Consider the following 24103-nt stretch of genomic DNA (forward strand, 5'->3'; position numbering starts at 1 on the left):
TACTTATTTTTATTTCAGAGCATGTTCTAAATTACTAAAATTTAATGTTTGCATGTAGGTTTAGGGCAAAACAATAATTAGATCCATTTGGATTTAATATTTTCTTCATAAATATGTTTTTTGTTTTGGGAGTTTCCTAAAATTTCTGTGTTTTCCATTTTGCTAAAGAATTACAGGAAGACTGTGCTTATCAACATTGTGCCACATAAATAGGAAGGATGTCCCTGGTTCTGCCATAGATATGTCCTTTTCCTTTCTGCTGGGGCGTTGGGGGAGCGTTAACCATCTCTCAGTAGCAGGTTCCTAACCCTTCTCTCCCCCCAGCCCCTAAGGATCCCTTTGTTTCTTTCTTACTTTGACTAGTGTGTGTTGATACCTTGGGCAGAGGACTGGCACCTTCAATGAGAGGAGGGAAGTATAATGCCTCCAGCTACTCTTCTGGTACTCAGAACACCTCTTTCCATTCATTTTCTACTCTCCTGAATTGGCAGGGAAGAGATTAGATGAGGAAAAATCACATTCTTCTGTCATTCTTTTTCTTCTCCTAGCCTTTCTCTCTTTTTGTATCACCACAGAATATTACTCACTCCACTTGGTTCTCCTATCCCTACTGCTTACCTCAGCCAAGTCCTGTGTTGGTGTCTTTCACACCTAAAGATCCCACCTTGGATGCTTACTTAGCCCTCTTATCTGTTCCCTGTCCCCACTTCTTGTATGTACAGTCCCAGATCAACTGCTCACACGCCTGGTGGACCTGCCTTTTCAGAGTCCCTGCTGCAGACATCTAGAGCCATCACCACTGCCTTGTTGCTAAGTAGATCCTTAGAAGATAGAATGGGAGATGTTTCTGGTCTCATGATCAGATCTGTGATGGGAAATGTTCTGGTACCCACTGGAATTATAAACTCTATTCCCAGTGATGTAACAGTGTCATTAACGCACACTGTGGTTAAGGTCCACAGTGTTACCACTCTCCTTAAAGTACACATAGTGTTGGGAACTAAATTCCCACATATAACCTTACTTCCATGAGAAAATGGAAGCAACTAAATATCAATTTAGAGAAAGTTGTGTAGTAGTCTGGAAATATACTTTTAAAATGTAAACATAATTAGGAATACAGCCCTCCATTCTATTTGTTTTTCCCAACATCTTTGATGATTATAGATTAGTACAGTGTAGTTTACCTGTTCCCTCCTTTGGTGTATACTTCCAAATTATTTAGTCTTCTTAAAGGTATTCCCAATTATAACTCCTCCCCCCCCCCCCCCCCCCCCACCGCCTGTCCTATACCTCCTCCTAAGTGTTCACCATTTCACTAAAGGCCAACTTCATTCACTGGCTGTTTCTCTATCCCATGTTTAATTCCAAATCCATTTGGGTCTATATTTAAACCACATCCTGAATCCAGCCATTTCTCATCCTCTGTACCATTACTGCCTTGGACTGGGCCCCTATCAGCTCTTGCCTGGACCACTGCAGTAGTACTCTTGTAACTGGCCTCTTCCCTCACTTTTGCACCGTTAGTCTCTTCTCCATATAGCATTTTACTCAAAACTCTTTAATGGTTTCTAATCCATTTAGAATAAAACTGTCTTCACCATTTCTTACAAGACCCCTGCCTGTCTCTGACTTTATTTTTCATCACTTCTCACCATCACTTACTTTAAGCATTCTGGTCACACTGGCCCGCTTGTTGTGAACTCCATTTGCAAAGCACACTCCTGTCCTAGAGTCTTTGCACTTTCTCTTCGTTCTGCTATGAATGTTCTTTCTCTAGCTATTCAGAATGTTTTCTGACTTCTTAAGGGCCCTGCTCAAATGTTTCCTCATCAGTGGCATTCTCTGATTTCCCAGTCTCTCTGAAAATTTCTATTCCTTTACCATGCTTTGTATTCCTTTATAGCACTTTTATCAGTCATCATGTTTGCTTATTGACTGTCTTCTCCTAACTAGAATGTAAGCTTCCTGAAAACAAGGCTTTGTTTTATTCTTTGCTGTATTCCTAGTACCTTGAACAATACCTAGCATGTAGATGGAGAACAAATGAATGAGAAGAGCTATGTAATTGACTATGTCTCCATTTTAACCTGGGCTTTGAAAAAGCTCAGAGCCAACTGGAAACTTAGCTGTGCTTGGTGCATTTGGACCTTGCATGTTTATATTCCTTATATCCTGCCTGTCCTGACTTTAAGCCTTATATTTTCTTACTCATTGAGTCTTAGTTCTCACTTATATTTGCTGTGTTCATGTAAGTTGTTTCAAATACTTTGTGGAAAAGAGGGACTTAGTAAAAAGAAATTCTTAACATGTTAAATAACATGGATCTGCTGCTAATATAAATAGCTTCTCAGAATTAGTAAAAGAAAGTATTTTTCTGTTGGAATTCTTATGCTGCTAATTTGACCATGAGAGTTTCAGGAAAAAGTATTTTATATGTTTCTTTTGGCATGTATGCCCCTAGGTTTTGGGACTGTTTGAAAATCTAATTTATTTAAAACAACTACTTTATATAATGGACTTAATCTGTTTTCAGAGATGCTGATGATAAACACAAGCTTATAACTAAAACAGAAGCAAAACAAGAATACCTTCTGAAAGATTGTGATTTAGAAAAAAGAGAACCAGCTCTTAAATTTATTGTGAAGAAGAATCCTCATCATGCACAATGGGGTGATATGAAACTCTACTTAAAATTACAGGTCTCTGATAAGTTATATTCAGTCATTTTAAACCCTGGGTCGGGTGAAGTTTTAACAATGAAATAGTTATAATTAGTTTTTACTTATAGAAAGTTAAAAAGATCCTTTTCATTTTATTGTTTTACATGAGTCATAGTCGTACATAATGACATTTAATAACATGTTTACTTATTTTGCGTTTTGATGTGGCACTTTGAAGCAAATGTATTACTATTGGGTGATGTTAGGAGTACAATTTGGAAACAAAAATGCTTGAAATAGGAGTCAGCCTGTGTTTCCCTTGCCCACCTACCCCCCAAATAAAATCATAGAAAAAAATTTAGGAATTTCACAGATGCCCAGAATCTAACTCCAGCTTCCTGTATCTACCCAAGAATGGTACAAATATCATAATATTCTTTTTTTGTGCCATTATATGAAAAATATTGGGAGACATTGCTTTAGAGCACAGTTTGATTAGAATATACTAGAAAATCCTAGTATCTTCTAATAAAGAAACCACATTGTAAAAGCAAACATATACTGAATTTTCACTAAACATAATACACTGTTGATTAAAAGATTCACCATAATTTTATGTACTATTAAAAATGAAAAAATGCTGCTAATTAAACTGACCCAGTGCTGCCTTATCACTTGGTGCTTCTATTTTATTGAAATAGTGCCATTAGACTTACTATAGTTTTTTTTTTTTTTTGCTATAAATCATGCTTGTATGTACATAAAAAGGAAAATGCAAGTACCACAGATTTATTAAGGTATTCCTAAACTTAACTTACATTCAGAGTCCAATTCTTCTGAACCACTTTTTGACTCAGAGTTGTTAAAGTACCATTAAGTTACATTAGTGACGCAGCATTTTCAGGGATGTTAAATTGTGGAAAATGTGATGTTTTAGAATTTATGAAATAACAGTATATTGCTTTATGTTAAGAAATTTCAGTTTGGCTTGATCGATTGATATTTTGGTCCCTGTAACATATTGTGAGAGATATCCCGAGCATAATTCTCTGTGTGTATATCATTTCCCTAAATGTAAATAAATATTATAAAGAGTATATATATATTATAAAGAGTACATATATATATATTCCAAGGTTTTTAAACTAGAATAAAGACTTGTTAGGTCATTTCAGCTACCAAGGTTTTTAAAGAAAATTCATATTTTGAAGATCATAAATTAGTCAAGTGGATGGAAACTGTTATTGATTCAGGAGAAGAGTAGTAGTGATTGATTTCCTGTGATGGGAGATTTCTGGAGATGACCTCATATTTAGATTTGATATGGCTAATTGGTCAGCAGATTTTTTTTGGTGATCCTTCCAAAACTCATCAAACCCACTGACTACATGTAGTTCTCTTGATTCACGTGAAAACAAAGCAGAGAAGTGATTGCAGTCAGAGGACAGCTTTTCTATTTACACAGGCACACCTGGTTTTATTGTGCTTTGCAAATACGTAATCTAATTCATCATACATTCACTGAGGGTTTCATAGGTTTAGATAGAGATATTATTAGAGTTGTTTCTTATCAATATTTAAAAACTTCTAAATTTCAAATAAATACTTATAAAATTGCACTTAAGTTAAGTCACTCTTTGGCACCTATGGATTTAATAATTGTAACTATTTTACAACAATGAATCACAACTAATTTATGGATTCTGTATTTCAGATTGTGAAGAGGTCTCTTGAAGTTTGGGGTAGTCAGGAAGCATTAGAAGAAGCGAAGGAAGTTCAACAGAAAAACCGAGAAAAAATGAAACAGAAGAAGTTTGATAAAAAAGTAAAAGGTAAGTGGCTACATTTATATCATGAAGGACTGTGCTCTACTGCTTTGCAAAGAGCCTTTAGCTAAGTTCTTCCAGTTTAAAGATACAATGTCACCATTGGATTGGAAATTTTTTTCTTTTCCATAAATTGAAGAACAGAAGACTTTTTGCTTGCCCTGGGTAAGTTGGTGTTTGAGACTCTCAGTCCAAACCTCACTGCAATTCTAAAAAAGCATGTAAGCCCTCGTCTTCAAGTTGAGTCATGTTTTTGTATAGGAATGGCAGTAGGGTCAGGAATGTACCCCTGGTTAAGGGTTTGGCATCAATGCAATCTTAAATGTGACCCACAGGGTTATCAAAAGTGAAGTTTTCCACCAGCAAACCTCTCTAATTGCTTAAAATGAAAAAATAATGCCTAAGTCTCAGTGATCTAATTTAGCAGCTAGAAGGAACCTTCTAATGTCAGATAGTCTAATCACTTTTGTATATGAATAAAAGACCTGGAAAGGCAGAGTGACTTGTTACATAGGTGCTAGAGAGTTGGGACTGGAGCCAGGATTTCATGACCGAAAGTCTGCCTTGGTACATTCATTCCTCTGTCCATACATCTGTCTATCCACGTGACTGTCCATTCTTTTGTCCATCTGTCTCTGTATTTATTTGTCCATGCACCCATCCATGTATGCATATGTGCAGAAGTCTGTTTGTCCATCCATCTGTAATCAGTGTATCCAACAATTGCTAAGTGTCAGCTGTGTTCCAGGCTCTGTGCTAACACAAATGCTGGCGTCAACATTTTGTCAGAAGAGAAAGACTGGTAAACTTAGTCATAATCGAGTGTGATAAGTACTGTGACAGTGATGAACATAGGATGTTATAGGAGCACAAAGGGCACTTGTTGCTGTATCACAGGTTCCCTACAGAGAATCTTAAAAAGTAGGCATATATGTTCTTCATACAGTAGAGTGCCAGTGTGGTGTCAAGTGTATATAGATAACGTGTATTCTCTGTATATACAGGGTTATACATATACTAAATTGATCCATTTAAAATGAGTATCGTAGCCATAATAAGTAATTTTGCTTATGTGTTTAGGATTTAGAAGAGGTTTTGGAAGGTGAATGAAGATAGTTCAGATGTCTTAAAAACAAAAGAGCAAAAAAAAAAATTGAATGTAAGCCTACCTTGTTCCTTCTTATTGTGAGGGAATTCTTTCCCCCATTTCAGTACAAGAGTAATTCATGTGCAGTGCAGAGAAGTTAGAAGACTACAAAGAACTTCTATCCCATAATTATACTACCCAGAGACAATCATCAGTAACAGTTTAATGTCTATTTTTCCAGTTCTTTTCTATGCATAGGCCCTTAAAAAATTTTTATGAAAATGGAAGCACTGTTGGACATTTATGAAGTATATCAAAACTTCTCCGTATTTCAGTTTCTTCAACTATAAAAATGATGATAATACCACCCACCTTATAAAAGTTTAGTAAGGAATCAGTGAGACATTACACATAAGTTGCTTAGACGAGAACTAGGGCAGAGTGACATCCCATAGATGGTAGTATTACTGTGGGATATTATGTACCTGTTATAAGAATATGACAGTTCTGCATCTGTTGCTGTACAAGGATACTCTTTAGAGAAAAGTTTTATTTTTTTCCCCTGTAGATATTATATAATGAAGGCAGGTAAAAGATCCACTTATATATCCTTGGACTTGGGTGTAAATGTTCAAATATTTGTCAATGATTGCTTTATTCTTTAATTACAGGAAGGGAATAATAGTTGAGCGTATTTCATATTTCTAATTCAGCTTTCTTAATTTTGATTACAAATGAAAATTTTGATATATAAAATTGATCAACTTAACAGTAAAGAATAAAAATCAAAGTTTAATAAAAAAAAATTTATCAAAGACAGACAACCCCATGATAAACATCCTTATATACATCTTTATATAAATTATAGTTACTTAACATATCATTTCCTGAATCAGAGGGTAATAAGCACACTTTTATGCCTTTGTAGAGAGGTTTCCTATAGCAAACTATGCCATGTTAGAGCATTTCATTGAAGATTCGTCCCCAGATTAGCCACTTCTGTACCACAGTCTTCCAGAATCCCTGCAAGGGCCAGTTGAGAGGATTTGGAAAGACTTCTTTTGAATTTGGTCCTTTCTTTAATCTCTTCTATGTTTTACCCTGACCCTTCTTCTCTTCCAATATCAAGGAAAGCCTTGAGGGATCAGGTAACAGAAGGCACCTTAAGGGGTGTGAAAAAGGAGGGCACATTGATAGACTAATCACATATCAGCCTAGAGTTTTTGTTAGCCCCAGCTCCCTGAATCACCTCAGCTCTTCCCTTTCTGCTGCCTCCTCAAACTACTTTCCTGATGGTATTTTGCTGTAGATAATAATACATGGATAAAGGAATTAGAAACTTATACCTTCAAAGTGATGAAATATTTTAAAAAGAGGGTCTATCTGTAGTTTTATTAGATACTATAATATTTCTGTAGTTTGGTCAAGATGTCATCTAAAGGGGACTAAATTCTATAATTTGACTAACAATAAAAGATGATGGCATCTGTTTAATTTCTTTATGCTTTTTTCCTATAACAATTCTATTAAGATAGTCATCTATTTAAATATTAGTATGACTAGAACATTTCTTTTAAGATTTACACAGTTCACATGGGTTTTTTTTTTAAAGAAGTATAAACTCAAACGTAATTGGCTGTTTTTCTCTATGTTAAATTGCTGCTATTATCCACCAGATAAACTACTGTGGATTTTCCTCATCCTTGAAGAGTTTGAATTTGCCCTGAATTTTTTCTTGGACCTCTTAAGACTGGTTTCTTTAATTCAGTTTATTTCTTGTTTGTATGAAGCATGCTTTTTGAGGAAATTTTCCAAGTGGTTACAAGAATGGTTTATTTTCTAAGACCCTGTTACGAATCTAAGAATGTTTTTCTGTTTCTCTTGCATATGAAAACCTGAGTTCTCTCTCAGTTGTGTAAACATTACTCCATTGTCTTCTGGTGTTTAATGTGCAGAGGTCAGTGCCATGCCTTCTTTAATTATGGCTTCTTCTTGTTGATTTACTTTAGAGGTTGGTGGATATGTTCCTGTCCTCCTGACTAGGCCACAAAGGGCTGAGAGTGGAGTAGACACTGTAGAAATTAGAAACAAGGAGCTTACTATGCACTTTGCTCAGAAGGCTCAGAACAGAGAGGAATAAAAGCAAGTCTAAAAGTTTTTTTAGTTCAAAAGAAATTGGAACCTGGTTCCTCTTGGTCTTCTGATTTTTATCCACAAAGAAGCTGACACAAAGTTTACTTCTTTATGGAAAGGTAAGAGATTACATTTACCTGTTTTTAGAATATGATCTTCTACTTCATCAGTTTGAGAAAGAATTGATCTTACTAGAGAAGAAAATTATAGATAGTATAAGGTGTATATATAAATTTAGACAAGGTGAAGACAAGAATTTCCTTGTCGGCAAGTTCAAATTGTTACAGATCTCTTAGATCCGAGAAGGCAGAAGTAGAAAGGATGGCATCACTGTGCTTAGTTTAACTAGATTTTAAAAAAGGCAGTATGTGTTGGCCTGGATATTGGATGGGAACTTTGAATTGGTGCAAATACACAGAACATTTTGGGTTTGCGTGGCTCCTTTCCATAGATAAGGTGGCTGTAAGGCTTTTCTTTAAAGTTATACTCAGCTTTCTCTTAATACTGGTAGAGGTTAGCCTTCTAAAAACAAAGAACAATTAATCTTCATTGTTTGTTAGTATGCACTTTTTTCCCCAGAAGAGGTGGGTGAGAAAATCCCATTTGGGGGCTCCTTCTAAGTTTGTGAACATTTTACATTCTGGCCCTGTGGTTATATTTATGACTATTTTGGGGCTTCTCTCAGGGGAGTTTGAAGGACACAGTTTCCTATCCTCAGTTTTGGAGGATAGGAAACTTCCTATCCTAACTTCATATGTTATTTTGTTATTTCCTTGTGATTTTTTTCCCCTATCTTTACCAGTGGGCACCCTATGTCAAAACTTCCTGCCCTCCCATCAGGTATTTAGAAGTATCTGGTCTCCCTCCACTAGTTCTTTTATAAGTTTATCTGGTAAACAGCATTGGGCTTCTTTGAATACAGGCTGCCTCTTTTGTAAAATTAAGATATTAAGCTGGATAAAATACAAGTTTTAGAGTGGTATAAAATACATTTTTCATTGAAACAAAATTTAGGGGAAAACTTCTTTGGGTAAAAAATAGAAACAGTCCCTGAAGATAATCAGTAGCAAGACTGATGGTTATCGTGAACAATTTTATAACCTTCCAAGAGAAGTAGTCTACAGCTTTTTGTGTTGTGAAATCCTAGGCCAGTGGGGCCAGGAGGTTGGAACGTGGTAACCGCTGTTCTGTTCTCCAGCCTCAGTTAGGCTTTCAGGGCTGCTTGGTACGTCCCCGCTCCACCCCCAAGGTTTCCTGAGTTTTCCCAAGGCCTAGCAGACCTTTTCTCACTCTTCTAAAGTCTCTGATCTTTCCACCTCTTCTTCTCATTCTCAGCAGTAGGTAGTTGACCTCTACTTTCCAAAGTTTTGAGTTGCTTAAATGAAGTAACGTGAAAAACTTTCTAATCCTTATTTAAACAAATTTTTATTTCACCAGATGTTGACATTTTGCCACATTTGCTTTTTTCTCCCTCATTCACACACACGTATTTTGCTGAACCATTTAAGAGTTACTTGCAGACATTGTGATTCTTATTAATACTTAAGCATTTATCTACTATAAATAAGGACATGTTTCTGCTAACCAAAAAATAATCACACTCAATAAACTTAACATTAATATAATGCTTTTACCTAGTATATAATCTATATTATTTGTCTTTCCCCAGTTGTTCCAATGTCCTTTATAGCTTTTTAGTTGTTGGATCCGGGGGCCAATCAAGGATGATGCATATCCATAGTATCTTTTAGTTCCTCAGCCTTTTTCTTTCATGATATTGTCATTTTTGAAGAATCCAGGCCACCTGTTTTGCAGAATGTCCCAACGTTTGGTTTATTAGCAGTTTGTTTTCTCATGATTAGATTCGGGTCGGTTACCTCAGGAGACACATGGTATCGCTTAGGTAAGGCAGTGTCTGCCAGATTTCTCCATTGTAAAGGTACCCTTTCCCCTTTGTAATTAATAAGATATCTATGGGGTGAGTGACACTATGTGAACATCTCATTCCTTAAGTTTCACTCAGTGGTTTTAGCACCCAGGTTGTATCTTGCCTGAGTCAGTTATTATTAGGGTGGATATAAATGGTGACTTTCTTTTTCTGTTATTTCTACAATTACTATTTGGCTTCTTTTGGAAAGAAGAGCTTTTTTTTTAGTACTAGTTGGATTCATGGATTCTTTTTTTTTTTTTTTTTTTTAATGTGCACTTCTAGCTTATGTTGTATTTCTATTGGTCAGCACTTGTATAGAGAACAGAGTTTTTTTTTTTTAACCATAACATTTTTTTTTTAATTAGTTAATTTATTTTTTATATTTATTTTTGGCTGTGTTGGGTCTTCGTTTCTGTGCGAGGGCTTTCTCTAGTTGCGGCAAGTGGGGGCCACTCTTCATCGCGGTGCGCGGGCCTCTCACTATCGCGGCCTCTCTTGTTGCGGAGCACAGGCTCCAGACGAGCAGGCTCAGTAATTTGTGGCTCGCGGGCCTAGTTGCTCCGCAGCATGTGGAATCCTCCCAGACCAGGGCTCGAACCCGTGTCCCCTGCATTGGCACGCAGATTCTCAACCACTGCGCCACCAGGGAAGCCCAGATTCATGGATTCTTATTCTCAAGTGTTACAGTCTGTCCATTCCTGTCATTATTCATTTTGATGCCCAAATTTGGCCATTGGAAGCCCCTTCAATCTAGCTACTGTCTTTTAAAAATGTTTTTATTTGGAAATAATTTCAAACTTACATAAAATTGCAAGGGTAAGAATGGTACAAGGGACACCCAGATTCTTTACCCAGATTTACCTTTTAACACTTTATGCCATTTGCATTCTCTCTACACACGTTTTTTTCTGAACCATTTAAGAGTAGGTTGTGTACATTGCCACCCTTTTTTTTTACCCCTAAATACTACAGTGTATGTTTCCTAAGAATAGGAATATTCTCTTACAAAAGTATAGTATTGATATTTTTATCTAATCTGCCATCCATATTCCGTCAGTTGACCCAATTATGTCCTGTGTAGTTTTTTATTCTAGTACAGAATCCAGTCTGGGATCAGGTATTGGCTTTAGGTACCAAGTCTTCCTAAACTACTTTTTTCTGGAATATTTCCACAGCCTTTATCGTTTATGACAGACATTTTTGAAGAAGTCTTTTCTCTTCCCCTGCCTGCCTTTTTTGCAGTAATATGTTTTTCATTTGGGGTTTTTCTGATGTTTCCTGGTGGTTAGATTCGGGTTATTCATTTCAGGTTGGATAGAACATAAATGAAGTGACTTTTCTAGGGCATCACATCTGGAGGCATGTGATATCCATGTGCCCTCAATGGTGATGTTAATATTTATTTTTGATAAGCAAAAAAACCCTGTAAGACCATGTAAATGTCCTGCTTCTCCTCAACACTTCACCCTAAATTTAGCATTCATCCGTGGATGGTTCTTGCCTGAATCAGTATTTAGTATGATGGTTGCAAAAATTGTTTTCTACCTTCAGCACTCACTCCACATTTAACCAGTTGGAAATCGGCATTCTATAGCATCATTCCCCCATTTGTTTATGACTGGTATGGATTCATTAATTCCTATTCTTCTCAGTGGCTTTTGGTTCATTTCTGTCAATTATTTTGGTGCTCAAATTGTTTCAGATTTGGGCCCATAGGAGTATCTTCAAGCTAGGTCTTGTGTCCTTTTGACATGTCTTCATCATTCTTTGAGCACTTCTTTCTAGCTTAAAACACGTGTATATTATATCTATCTATAATATATAATTAAAACCTTGAGTTTACACTGATATACTGAGTTCTAATCCAAAATTTTAGGGTTTATTCTGGTTTTCTTCCTTTCCTTATTTGTAATTTCCTTCTTTGACAGTGAGAAACCTGATTTCCATTATCCTTTATAATATATAGTTATTTGATTAGTGCCCCTGAATGTACCTAATTTCCCTTCACTGTTGCTGCCTCCTCTCTAGGAGACCCTCCTTATCTATCTTGGGCTCCCTCCTCCCCCCCTTCCCCCCACCCAGATGCCCACTTTACTTGCTCCACCTCATGGCTTTAAGACTAGATTGGTCATGTGGGGAAGGAAGGGCAAGAAAATGACAGACATACCAGTTTTGTTTTGTTTTAGTGCCTCCTAGCACAAGTTTTTCCAGGAATGTCTAGTAAATACTAAAGATATGGCTTTATTGTCATTATAGATCTTGATAGATTAGCTGAAGGGTGGGAAGAAAAGCCATAAAGTCAGTATAAAACCTATGTTCAGTTGTGACAATTATGGCTAGTAAGCTGGATTTTTGTTAAGTATTCTTTTAGTGTTAAGAAAATAATTTTCTCCTTTCTCTTCTTAAGTTCACGTAATGCACAAATTGGGTAGTTAGCTTAGCGACTGGGATGCAGTCAGATTTTGAGAGATTTTCCTCGTGGGGTAGTAAAGGGAAAGTGGCCAGGATACCTTACATCAGAACAAAGTTGAAAAGTAGGTATTGGAACTTGGACAGGAGACATCTTCCTGTTGTTATCTGAAACCATGAGGCATCTGTGCAGTTCTGGTCAGCATATCATTTTTTATTTTAAAAATACCCCAAGGTAGAAAAATAAAAGGGTAAAGGGCATTCCAGATATGTCTAGAAAAATTAGGGTTCTTCAGAGTATGAGAGGATATAGGAATAAAGGTTAGAGTTTGGATGAACATGATTTTCTCCCTAGTTTGGAAACTGTCCAGAGGTATATACACTGAAGCTTGAAAATGTCTCAGATAAAGTGCTTTTCATGTTGGAGGGGTATGAAAAGGCAGCACAGCTTAGTGGTTAAGAACATGGCCTGAGCTAGACTGTGCCTCTGCCTGATCTTAGGCACAACTTACGTAACTTCTCTGAGCCTTAGTTTTCTCATCTGTAAAACTGGGATGATAGTTGTACTTACTGCAAAGTGTTGTGAGGGTTAAATGTTTATATATAAAGTGCTTAGAACAGTGCCTGATACATAGCCCTATTTGCTTGTTTATCCTCATGTTACAAATAAAGGCTGAAAATACAAAGATTCAAGTAGTATTTTGATAGTACTTATCATAGTAAAATGGATTAAAGAAGATGTGTGTGATTACTTGGTGTACTTTGATTTTTAAGGTTGAGTTTATAGAAGATAATGATCACACCCTCCCTTAGGTAGTGCTGCTGTCAAAGACAGTGCGGGGCTTGATCATTGGTCAGAATAGAAAAGTGAAAACAACTCGTGTTGCTTTTTATTCATTAAACTAGAAACCGAGATGTTATTAGCTTGTTAATTTCTAATTAACACAAAGCATTTGGTTTCTTCAGGTAACATGCAGTGTGAACTTTACAATGTCCTAGTCGCTTTTCAGAGCATCCAACATAACTTTTCTTTGTGAAAATGACATTTTAATGTGATGTAGCGGGAAAAGTTCTAAACATTGGAATTAATGACCTGGGTTCCCATGCTATCTTTGCTCAGTTTCCTTACCTGCAAAATAAAATGAAGTAAAATAACTCCATGGTTCGTTCCAGCTCTTGATAGTCAGTGATTCTTTTATTTATGTTGTACTTTGCAATAATTACTAGCAATTTTATCTCCTAAACTATTGCTCTCATTTTATAGAATAAAGAATTTAATAGACATAAGGTCAGTTGCACAAGCAGCTTTTCTAACATCAGCCATGAACTAGTGGCAGAGTTCTTGGCTTTCTAGTTTTCTTGCAAGCAAAGTTTGACTTACCTCTTAGAGAAGTAGCTCCTAACTTACAAGGAATTTAAAATGCTCCTTATCATCAGTCATCCCAGCTGATTGCCCTTTCCTGCTGTGGCATCTTGTCTTCCGTAGTCAGCTGCTCAAACCAACCCTGTTCTTTCGCTTGTCTTCTGAATCTGGTTTTTTGCGGTCCCTCTAGTCCATATACCTCAATTCTGAATCTCCTGTTTCACACCAACTCCAACAATCACATGAATGATTTCACAGGCCAAACCGGTGAGTGAGATAAGAAAGTAAGCTTGCCAAATCTGTATCAGCAGTTTTGACTTGTTATAAAATTAAGGTGTAAACCACATTTGGTTTAAACACACACAGCTGAAATAGCACTACTGAAAAACTGGCTTTTATTTTTCTCTTAGAATTACGGCGAGCAGTAAGAAGCAGTGTATGGAAAAAGGAGACAGTTGCTCATCAACATGAGTATGGACCAGAAGAAAACCTAGAGGATGACATGTACCGGAAGACTTGTACTGTGTGTGGCCATGAACTGACATATGAGAAAATGTGATTTTAGTTAAGTGATATGTTTTATAGTGTGGAAATTTAGATTGGTCTTGTTCAAAATTCATCAAAGTGTAAAGTCTTCACAGGTGAATGAAACACTTGTATAAATAATGCTTCAATAATTATGTTATGGCTTAAGAACAAGTTTCAGTTAAGGTCCAGCAGGTCTGGTTGTGGGCAAAATATTGGGTCTGTGACCATTTTTTCTACAATAGGGATGGGAGCTGAGTGATAGAATAGGTTCAAAAATGTTAGGTTAGAGCTAAAATTGAGAAATAAGCAACCAAGACAAACCCTAGATTGGGGTAGGAGGAAAAGCTTTTAGTAGTAAAGGCAAAAACTGGCTGAACTGGATTCTTACCCCAAGAAACAGCAGGGATGGTGGTAGACCACTGCACCCCAGAGGCTGGGCCAGGTCTTCTAGACTACTACTGTCTGCAAGTCAGGGAGCAGGGAGCTATTGCTGGGACAAGTTTTCTGTACCCTTAGGGTTTACTACTATAGATCTTAATATTAGTTTCCAGATAGCCCTTTCCAGATCTGGATTAAAATGGAAAAACAACTATATTGTTTGTTGATCAAAGGTAGTGATAAGTTTATCATAACTTGTTAACATTTACTGAGCATTTACCACGTGCCATGCAGACACTATGCTAAGTGCCTTACAGGTATTCTCATTTAATCCTGGGAGGGAAGACAGCTTGCTTCTGTGCTTGTTTAACACTTCTAAAGGAGTGGTAACCTACAACCTGACATCACCCCAGACATCTGGATCAAGTTTAGGTAGTCAAATATTCCTCTATCTTGTCAAAAGGATTACAAGGTAGTTATATTTAGTAAGAGCATTTGATCCCAAGTGCTTGATTACAGGGTCTATGCATTCTTTTTTTGATAAAAACAAATTCAAGTTATGATAAACTAGATATTTTCAAGTTCTTTGACAGGACTTTTTATCCTACTGCTACAAATAAATAGGAAGTTTTTGTACATTTTCATCTCTCTCTCTAGATCAGCTCTTGGAGACTATGCTTGAAGAAGGGCAAAAGTCAAAACAAGTCAAATCCAAAGACTTGAGACTATAATTACTAATTGTTCTCTATATAAGTATTCAATACAGAAATGTTTAATATATTTATCGAGTGTTGTTTTTTTTTAATGTGTTATGCTGAATATTACAGCTCAGTAAAAAGCGATTCCAAATGGGCAGCAAGAACTTCTTGGGGAAAAAAAAAACTTCCCAGCAAGTAACTAGGGGTTCAGGCTGCTAACAGCATTACTACACTGGGAGACAAGGAGCCCTAAAACCACCACATGGATGTAGTTTCAGATTCCACTTACTACCTGTGGACCTTGGGTAAGTTACTCCGTGGGCCTGTTTTTATCTGTCAGATGGGTATAATAATGTAAGGACTCTCATGACGATTAAATATGGTAAATCTATAGCACCTGGCACGTAACAGCCAGTTGTTAATGAGCATATCATATCATCAAGACCAGTATAGTTAATAGACTTGTCCAGTTGAGGTGGGCTTCTAGTCACTCTTCACCTTCATCAATTTAGGACAATCCTGGTATCCAGCTATCACTGACACCCAGATCTGCTTTACTCAGGTTGCCAAGTTCTGTCCTCATCTATCATTTTCAGGTATAATTGTAAATTAGTAAGTTACACAAATCACTGCTAAATACTTTCCAGGAAAAGCAAACAAACTTATCTTCATATGAACTGCTTTCTGAATAATTCCTGGAAGGGAGATTGAGAGTTAAGGAAAAGTATATGTTCACTTCGACAAAAGCATGTTAAATGGCATCAGTACAGTTTAATAGAATATTGATTTATTGCAAGGTACGACGTACAGTGACATGCCATTCTTTTGTCTGTGTGCGCTTCATTAGTGGGGAGAGCAACTGTTGAATGTTTGCTGTTGTACCTTTATTTCTTCATAATTCAGTCTCTGATTCAGTTTTTTCATATACCTAGCTGCCAGACTGGGTCAGAGCAGGTTACATCAGTGAGCAATTGTTAGAAGCAACCACCACACATGAAGAGAGGGTCCAAGAGAAAGGAGGTGAAAACCTAGAAATTCCTCTAGGATTTGGATCAAGTAAGTATAACTAGCCAAACTTTGCAATACGTTATGAAAGGATTACAAAGCAGTTTAGGATCAAAGTTACCAAAGCCTTAAATGGTTATCCTTTAGCTTCTTGAGGACAGGAGCTGTTTCTAACTAGTTACATAGTTTGTGGGAAGGAGGAACAGTGTAAACAAAAGAACATTTAGCAAAGAACCTGGGTTTTAGTTCCCTTTCTGCCAGTAACTTGCCATGCAACCTTAATCTTGTGATTATTTGTTTAATGGTACGGTATTTAAAAATCCTAGGAATTTCCATCTATTGAGTAGACTATATTCTGTAGCCACTAAATGTATGGTAAACCAAACAGACCCCATATATTAATATGGAAAATACCTAATGCATCATAAACTTATGTACTAAGTTAAAAAAAAAAGAAGATTGTACAAATGCACAAAGATACGTCTAGTTGTGAGATTATTGGTAAATTTTTCTGAAGGTTTAATGAAAAAAGTCTAGAAATGCTAGGATTTGGAATGTTGGATAATCCCTTGTGTGTTATTTAACAGTGTACTTTTATTATCTTAGTTAAGCCTCAACACCATATAGGAAACAGGCTCAGGAATTAGTAGTTACTTGGCCCACCCAGACTCCATAGAAATAAAATCCAAACCTACATCTAATGCCAAGTATAGTTTTAGCCAATCTAGCTACTTCTAAATCCCACTTTAGCATGTAATTCACTGTATGACCTGACAGATGTCTCAGATTTGAGGAAATGACCAGATGTTCTAAGATGATAGTTTTAAAACTTATCTGCACATTGGAATTACCTGGGAGCTTTAAGAACTACCAATGATGTCTGTGTTCCACCCCCAGATTGTGGTTTAATTAAAAAAAAAAAAACTTTAGAGAGCCCCGGGTGATTTATGTTCAGACGAATTTGGGAACTTCTACTCTAGTAACACCTTTTAATAACAGTAGTGTCTTAAAATACTACAGTAAGGAAAAATACTTTGAAGAGAAAATTTCAGATGGAGGCAAGAAACCCCACTTTTAGTAAGAAACCACTAATTTTAAAGTAGACTGAGATGATAAATCATGAAATACCAAAGTTTAAAAAACATATTTTCAGTTTTATTTCAGCCATGTTTGTTAGGTTACCCATGAGCTGTGAAAAGCTATGCTACTTGATAAGAAACCCATCAGTTCTATATACTACTTTGTAAGCTTGACCTCTAGTGTTTCACATACCTCAAATCAGTTATGTTTTGTGCCTTAAGGAGAAAAAATATCAGAGAAAAGTTGTATCTGTCACATATATAATACATCCTATGGTCATTGTCACATTATTGTCATTAGGGAATATCTGCTTTTTAGGGGGCAGTTAAAGGTAACCATATTCTTCACTGTCCTGTCCTCCCCCTCTGCTTCAAGAAAGGATGCTACAAGAAAGCAAGCATTCAAACCATCAAAAATAAGACATTATTTTGAGATCTTAAAAAAATCTTGACAGGAAGGGGAAAAAAAAAATGACCCTTAGGCCTGCAGGGCACAGAACTGCTGGAACATAGCCAGGATATGAGGGTCTAATTCAGCAGTGAAGAGCAGGTTCTCCAGGGTCACCATGTACTGCTGGATTATTTGGTGATGCTGTGGACACAGAAAAGGGGGTAAGTGTTTTATTTAGGTCAGGAGAAAGAGCACATAAGCAATCTTGCAGAACATTTTCCTCAGCGGCCCGCCCACACTGGAATGATGGGAAAGAACAGGGAAAAAAAAAAGTGGTTTTGCTGGTAGGAATAACAGGCCCCTGAAAAGCCACAACATTAAGAAAATGTAGGGGTAAACGAGTTCAAAAAAAACAACAAAACAAAAGGATGTTCAATAATTTAAAAAATCCAGTTCTGGCCTGCTTCTATGTAAATGCAATTCATACTTCAAGGCAGTGGCAGCAGCACCTGCTACTGCTACTATTCTAGATGAGGTTCAGATGCGTCTCTCCCCTAATCAGGACAAAATACAGTATGACTTTTTAAAAGCTGTCAGGACAGGGACTGATCTAGGAAGATTTTTAAAAAAAGGGGGGGTTGGGGGGGAGGTGGTGTAAGTTACAGATAAGACTAGCACTGTTACTAAGTAACCATGGTTTTAACCATGGTCCCTGAAACAAGAAAAATTTAGAATCATTTCCTTTTTTTGGTTAGGGCTTTAACGTATCTCTTTGCAAAAGAAAAAAACATTAGAGAATTAGCCAGTGATCTGTGAAGTATTCCACAAAATAAGAAAACCAAACCTCATTTTTTTTTTTTTTATCTTTTAAAAATAAAGAGGTCATCTGTCTGTCTTACTGAAAATCAGTGACTTGTTTGAGCCTAACTGGAAAAAAAAATGTCAGAAAATGAAACAGTTTCTTCTGTGTGTACATATATAAACTTTAGTATACTCAGATTCCTATAGGACTAACTAGGGGCTGTTAAAGCTTTTTAATTTGACAGTAACTAAAAAATCTAGAATAAATTTTTGTTTGGAGGCTTAAAGAACTTTTTTCCCCCCTTTTATGCCTTCTGCTTTAATCACTCTTTTCTAGAACAAACAAATGAGGATTTGCGGTGTTAGTGTCTGAAGATACAAAGGATTAGTTCCACTCTCTTACAGATCTTTAACTTAAATCTAGCAGAGAGTAGGTGTTGCATTTTGCTTTCTATAAGGACCTCAGGGAACTTAAATAGTGCCTCCAGAAACAAGGTTATCATCTGCACATTGGATTTACAGAGGTTCTTAAAATCTAATTACTCTTCCCTTAGCATTTTTTTCTCTGTATGTTGTATTACAGCTAGGCTCTCCAAAGAGAATGGCAATTAGGAGTCTGAATGATACAGAGCCAATTTAAGCCTAAATATTGTGATGAGCAGCAGTAGGAACAAATGGACACTGAAGGGCTCACAGGTACTACATAACCTCCTGACAGATTTGATGACTTTTTAAAATGGAAAAATCCCTGTGGCTGAGAATAGTGATGTTTATTATAATCAAAGTTTTCCACAAACCTGTAGGAAGATCTGCTGGAGCCTCTCTATACAGTTCTTATACCACGGTGTTAATACACTGGTCCCGTCAGTTTCACATCGTACTAAGTGCTCGGTCAAGATCATGATAAAACGCTGGAAATGGGGTACAAAGTTCCAGAGGTGTCAGAAAAAATTCTTATACTTCGGAAACAATCACATTTTTGACCAAGAGACCTCAAAGGTATTGCTTGTTTCACCCTGTCTTTGTGGTGTGTATCCATAACTTCCATAATTCAATAAAAACTGTCAGTGTAGAAAAGCAGTGATAATGAATTAGTACATCGTTTTTGGCAATACCCGAAGACCTTTAATGTCCAGATTACTTATGCTAGTAATTTTTCTTAGAACCTGTTCTAAGGACATAATCAGAAATGTTAACAGGAATGTATACACAAAAATCTTCAGGAAGGAAAACAATCATCTATCAATAAATAGATCAATAGTTGGAAATAATTAAATATGAAAGAGGTATTTAACAATAGTATCCATTTTTTTTAAAGCAAGGAGAAATGCTCGTGCAAGAATGCTCATTAAATAACAGAATTACCTCCAGTTAGTGAACTTTTATTTTTCCCTTGTAAATTTTTATATATTTAAGATCTTATAAATGAGCATGTATTACTTCTGTGATAAAAACATTTTTTAAAACTAAAGAAATGTACTGTTTCTTTGAACATATCAATGTCCCAAGCCAAGATACCTGAAATATGACAAGGAAGAGATTCTTTTGTTCACTCTGAGCAGATTCCACTTTTTCCTGCAGTCTTTCTATTTGTTCCTCAAGAGCCCCATCTTTCCTGTCACTGCTTCTGTCATCATCGTCACTTCGCTACCAAATGCAAAGGAACAAAGGGAAAACACCATTTAGGACTGCAGTGTATTAAATCCCATCAAGTAAATCTAAGGATTTTATTGTGTCTGGTCAAATGCTATTTGAAGACTTGTATTCTATAGTAAAAGTACTCCAGTGTCCCAAACATACAGGCAAAACGTCCCAAGTCCTATGAGTACCTCTTATCTAGGCCAGGGAAATTCAGTGGCACTTGGGTAATCGTGGTAGATTTGCTATAAAGCAGAAGTAAGTTATGCCTTTTATAAGACAGCCCACTCAAGAAATATGTGTCACATTTTTTCTCCATTCAAAATGAAAACAGCTTTGACCTCCATGGAAAATGTACAGCTGATTCTTGTTATTCACCATAGTCTGTTTTATGAAATTGCTGGGAACCCTGAGTTTGTGAACACTGAACTGCTGCTCCTAGGGGAAACACAGGGTTAGGGTCTTGGGAGCCTCTCATCACAATACTTTCATCACCATAGATCTGCTCTGCCCTCACAATAGCCACCAGCCATGCATGACACCTGAGCACTTGAAATGTGGTTAGTGTGACTGAAGAACTGACTTTTAAATTGTATTCAAATTTAATTAGCTTATAGTCACATGTGGCTGGTGGTCACCATATTGGACACCACATATCTAGAGAACAGAGTGGTGCAAAGTCAAGTCTCTGGAGTTTGTACATGTATAAAATGGGGATGATACCATTTACCTTACAGTATTTTAGATCTGTGAGTGTGTTTACATACATACACTCAGGTATATATGAATGTCTATATGGAGACTAGCACTCGAACCTGCTCTAGTTCATATAAATCATTAAACTTGCTTTTACCCTCTACTCTGATAAATGTGCATAACTGGAAAATTCTGTCATGAACAATACCAGCACTGTTTGCTAAATCACAGGATACAGCCAGCTCACTGTTTCTGCCCAAAATAGCTAAAATACTTCTTATTAATATGAGAAGTATCTTATAGGCCTGGGAATGACCCCCCCACTACCCCAACCTTACTGGGGGAGTGGTGAACACGGACAATCTTCTCCCTCTTCCCCTCTTGCATCAGAAACTCTTATAGAGACACAAGTGTCCTCCTTCCTTCTCCTTCCTTTTTGGGAAGGCAAACATGAAACTGATCCAGAGATGGTGAACTATGGAGAAGTGAGGTTTGTGGCTTCCTAAACAGGTTCACTGTGCAGAACGAGAGAACAGCAGACCCCAGGTCCGTCCCTTCCTCCACTTCTACAAACAGCTCTGCATGATTTGGTCTCGAAAAAATAAGTTCCCATCAAAGTAATGAATATTCGCAAAAGTTTCTGGTATATTTTCTTTGACCATTAACAATCAACACAACTTACCCGTTTATGTTGCCTTGCGAGTTTTTCTTTAGCCTCTTCTAGCTCTTTCTGGATCTTAAGAACGTGTTTGCTCATCTTACGAATTGTGGAGTGCAAGATTTCCCAAACAAACAATCTTAAAGTAATAAGGCATTTGATTACTATATGTTAAACTATACTCATAGAAAATAAGACCTCTCAACTTTTATAACCTACTCATTCTTGAGGTCTTATATAGCCTTCTATTCTTTAGGCAGAATAAGGCATATCTCTCCAGCAACAATTATGATTTTTCTTGTATTGTCAACTGTGCAAAACATCTAGCTCCAACCATTATTCAGGTGAGCTTCCTGAAGGCAATATTGGGTCCTTGTCATTTTTCTTATTTCCATCCCCTAGTAGACACACATAGAAGGTATGTGTACATATTCAATGAAATGGCAAACCAGAAAAAAACAGGTTAGGAACAAAAATACATTTTCTCTCTTCTAAATGTAAACACTTAGTATTGCAACTTGAAATGGAAACAATCTGAGGCTCATTTGCATGGTTTATACTATTGATATTTAACTAGCACAAACTCAGGCAATTCTCTTGAAACATTTAAGAATCTCATTAGTTGATAATAGCTATCAACTGCTAGGCTTTTAAGAATGAGATATTTATGTCAGCTACTTTCTCAAATTGCTCAAATACCAGGATCACCTGTAAGTGCTTTAAATGTTTGTTGCATAAATATGCATGTGCTTTTTAAGTAGCTTGTATGTCTATACATTCGGTCTCCTAACCCCAGGATATACAGCACAGAAGAGTACTTCTTTCTACACATTTTGATCTGGATGATGACAGTTTAAGTGGAAGATAATAAACCAATCATTTCATAAAACTCAAGGTCTAGAATGTTAGCAGAGTACTTTAACTCTGGAAGGGGTGGTCAGGGAAGGCTTTGCAGAGAGTTGCAGATGTAAATCATTCAGGATAATGGCTAACACATACTTGAGTTGTCAGTTTTCTGAGATTTTGCAAATCTGAGAATGGTCTGATGTTGCCTTCATTTGTGAGTACCTACTTGGCTGGTATGATAACCTTAGACCACATTCCTTCACCCTAAGGATTCAGTTTCTCAGACTAGTGTCCTCTGCCAATAACATACAATGAAGAGGATAAAGGTTGTGATAGATATTTATGTTTTTGCAAGTAATTTTCCTTTTTTTCCTGTTTTGTGACAACTCTTGCTGTCCCAGTCCTGATCAGTTTTAAAGCCTATGGACTCAACTTCATGTATAAGAACCAAGCTTAATGAAAAGTCTTCTTTCCTTTAGGAGGAATGAGTCTAGAATGAATCTTCTGTGTATTAAATCTAGGACTTTTATGGCTGAGGTGAGACCTCCCTCCCCCAGAGGCATTCAGGTGCCCACCAGGCTTTCCTCAATCCCTCCATGATGTGTAATCTATGACGGACTGTGATTTCTACCAGTTCCTGCGGTGCATTTCAGGTCCCCAGTGGAGCTGGAACTCCTGCCCATGTCCCATTGTCTAGTTGAGACCCTGACATACAGCCTGATCTTCACTCCCAATAGTCTGGATCCTTTATAAGCATTTCTACTTGATTGGTTGAGTCCTAATTCAACTTACGTGTGTCCCTAAGAGACATTTTGCCAAGTCCAATCCTACCAGATTGGACCATTATATTAATATCAACCTGGTTTGGACCAGAATTTGGAGCTCATGTATAAGGGACCACATGTGAACTAATTCTTAGAGAACAGGAACTTTGTAAAATAATCCGTATTACCTAGTAAAGTCACGAGATAGTTCTGAAGAGAAGATCCAATTTGCTACTGCAGCACAGTCAACAATCTGTGTACGAATCATCTTATCTACTAGTACAGCAATCATCTACAATCAGAGAAAAGAAATTATTAGGGTAAATCACACTTATATGTAGGCCACGATAATTCCACTGCTACAAAAGTGAAATTCATTTTCAGTGGCTATGGAACTGAACAATTTAACCATTAGGTCTTAAGATTTAATTTGCCTTCTGCTTGGCTCTGGTACTTACTGTAAGAATACAAGAACACAGAGATCGAGCAAAAAGAAAAACTCTGAAATATTAACACTTAAAAATGTTTCTTTAAATTTCAGATGATATATACAAAATATATAATTTCCATTGAATCTTAAAATTTAAAAATACAAGATAGTTTTATCACGGAAGTCTTAATATAACTCTGAAATTTATTTTAATGCCTCTTTATAACACATGGTATGATAATAGTGTATCGAGATTTGACAAATCTGGAGCTTGTTTTTTAGAAACTGGCTAGACTAGATAATTATTTCCTACCCAACTGGAGAACCTTCCAAGAAATAAGCATTCTTATTAAGTACTTAAAATGTGTTGAATTTGTATGGAAACACAAAAGACCCCGAATAGCCAAAGCAATCTTGAGAACGAAAAATGGAGCTGGAGGAATCAGGCTCCCTGACTTCAGACTATATTACAAAACTACAGTAATCAAGACAGTTTGGTACTGGCACAAAAACAGAAATATAGATCAATGGAACTGAATAGAAAGCCCAGAGATAAGCCCACGCACATATGGTCACCTTATCTTTGATAAAGGAGGCAAGCATATACAGTGGAGAAAAGACAGCCTCTTCAATAAGTGGTGCTGGGAAAATTGGACAGGTACATGTAAAAGTATGAAATTAGAACACTCCCTGACACCATACACAAAAATAAACTCAAAATGGATTAAAGACCTAAGTGTAAGGCCAGACACTATCAAACTCTTAGAGGAAAACATAGGC

General features: G+C 36.7%; 2 protein-coding genes across 3 annotated transcripts in view; one reads left to right on the forward strand and one right to left on the reverse strand.

Annotated features, from left to right (window-relative positions):
* XPA (XPA, DNA damage recognition and repair factor) overlaps positions 1-15047 on the forward strand; it is a 38926-nt gene extending 23879 nt beyond the window's left edge. The window contains exons 4-6 of the mRNA XM_061201117.1: positions 2537-2702; positions 4378-4495; positions 13822-15047. Of these exons, the coding sequence (XP_061057100.1) occupies positions 2537-2702; positions 4378-4495; positions 13822-13970 (433 nt within the window). The 3' untranslated portion in view covers positions 13971-15047. The remainder of the gene's footprint in view (positions 1-2536; positions 2703-4377; positions 4496-13821) is intronic.
* Positions 15048-17153: 2106 nt separating this feature from the next.
* NCBP1 (nuclear cap binding protein subunit 1) overlaps positions 17154-24103 on the reverse strand; it is a 42652-nt gene continuing 35702 nt past the window's right edge. For both annotated transcript variants that reach the window (XM_061200206.1, XM_061200205.1), the window contains 5 exons: positions 23082-23185; positions 21308-21422; positions 19810-19938; positions 19089-19202; positions 17154-17691 (listed from right to left, as the gene is read on the reverse strand). In XM_061200206.1, coding sequence (XP_061056189.1) covers positions 17578-17691; positions 19089-19202; positions 19810-19938; positions 21308-21422; positions 23082-23185 — 576 coding nt within the window. In that variant the 3' untranslated portion in view covers positions 17154-17577. The remainder of the gene's footprint in view (positions 17692-19088; positions 19203-19809; positions 19939-21307; positions 21423-23081; positions 23186-24103) is intronic.

Source organism: Eubalaena glacialis, chromosome 9, assembly GCF_028564815.1.
Source record: "Eubalaena glacialis isolate mEubGla1 chromosome 9, mEubGla1.1.hap2.+ XY, whole genome shotgun sequence".
NCBI lineage: Eukaryota > Metazoa > Chordata > Mammalia > Artiodactyla > Balaenidae > Eubalaena > Eubalaena glacialis.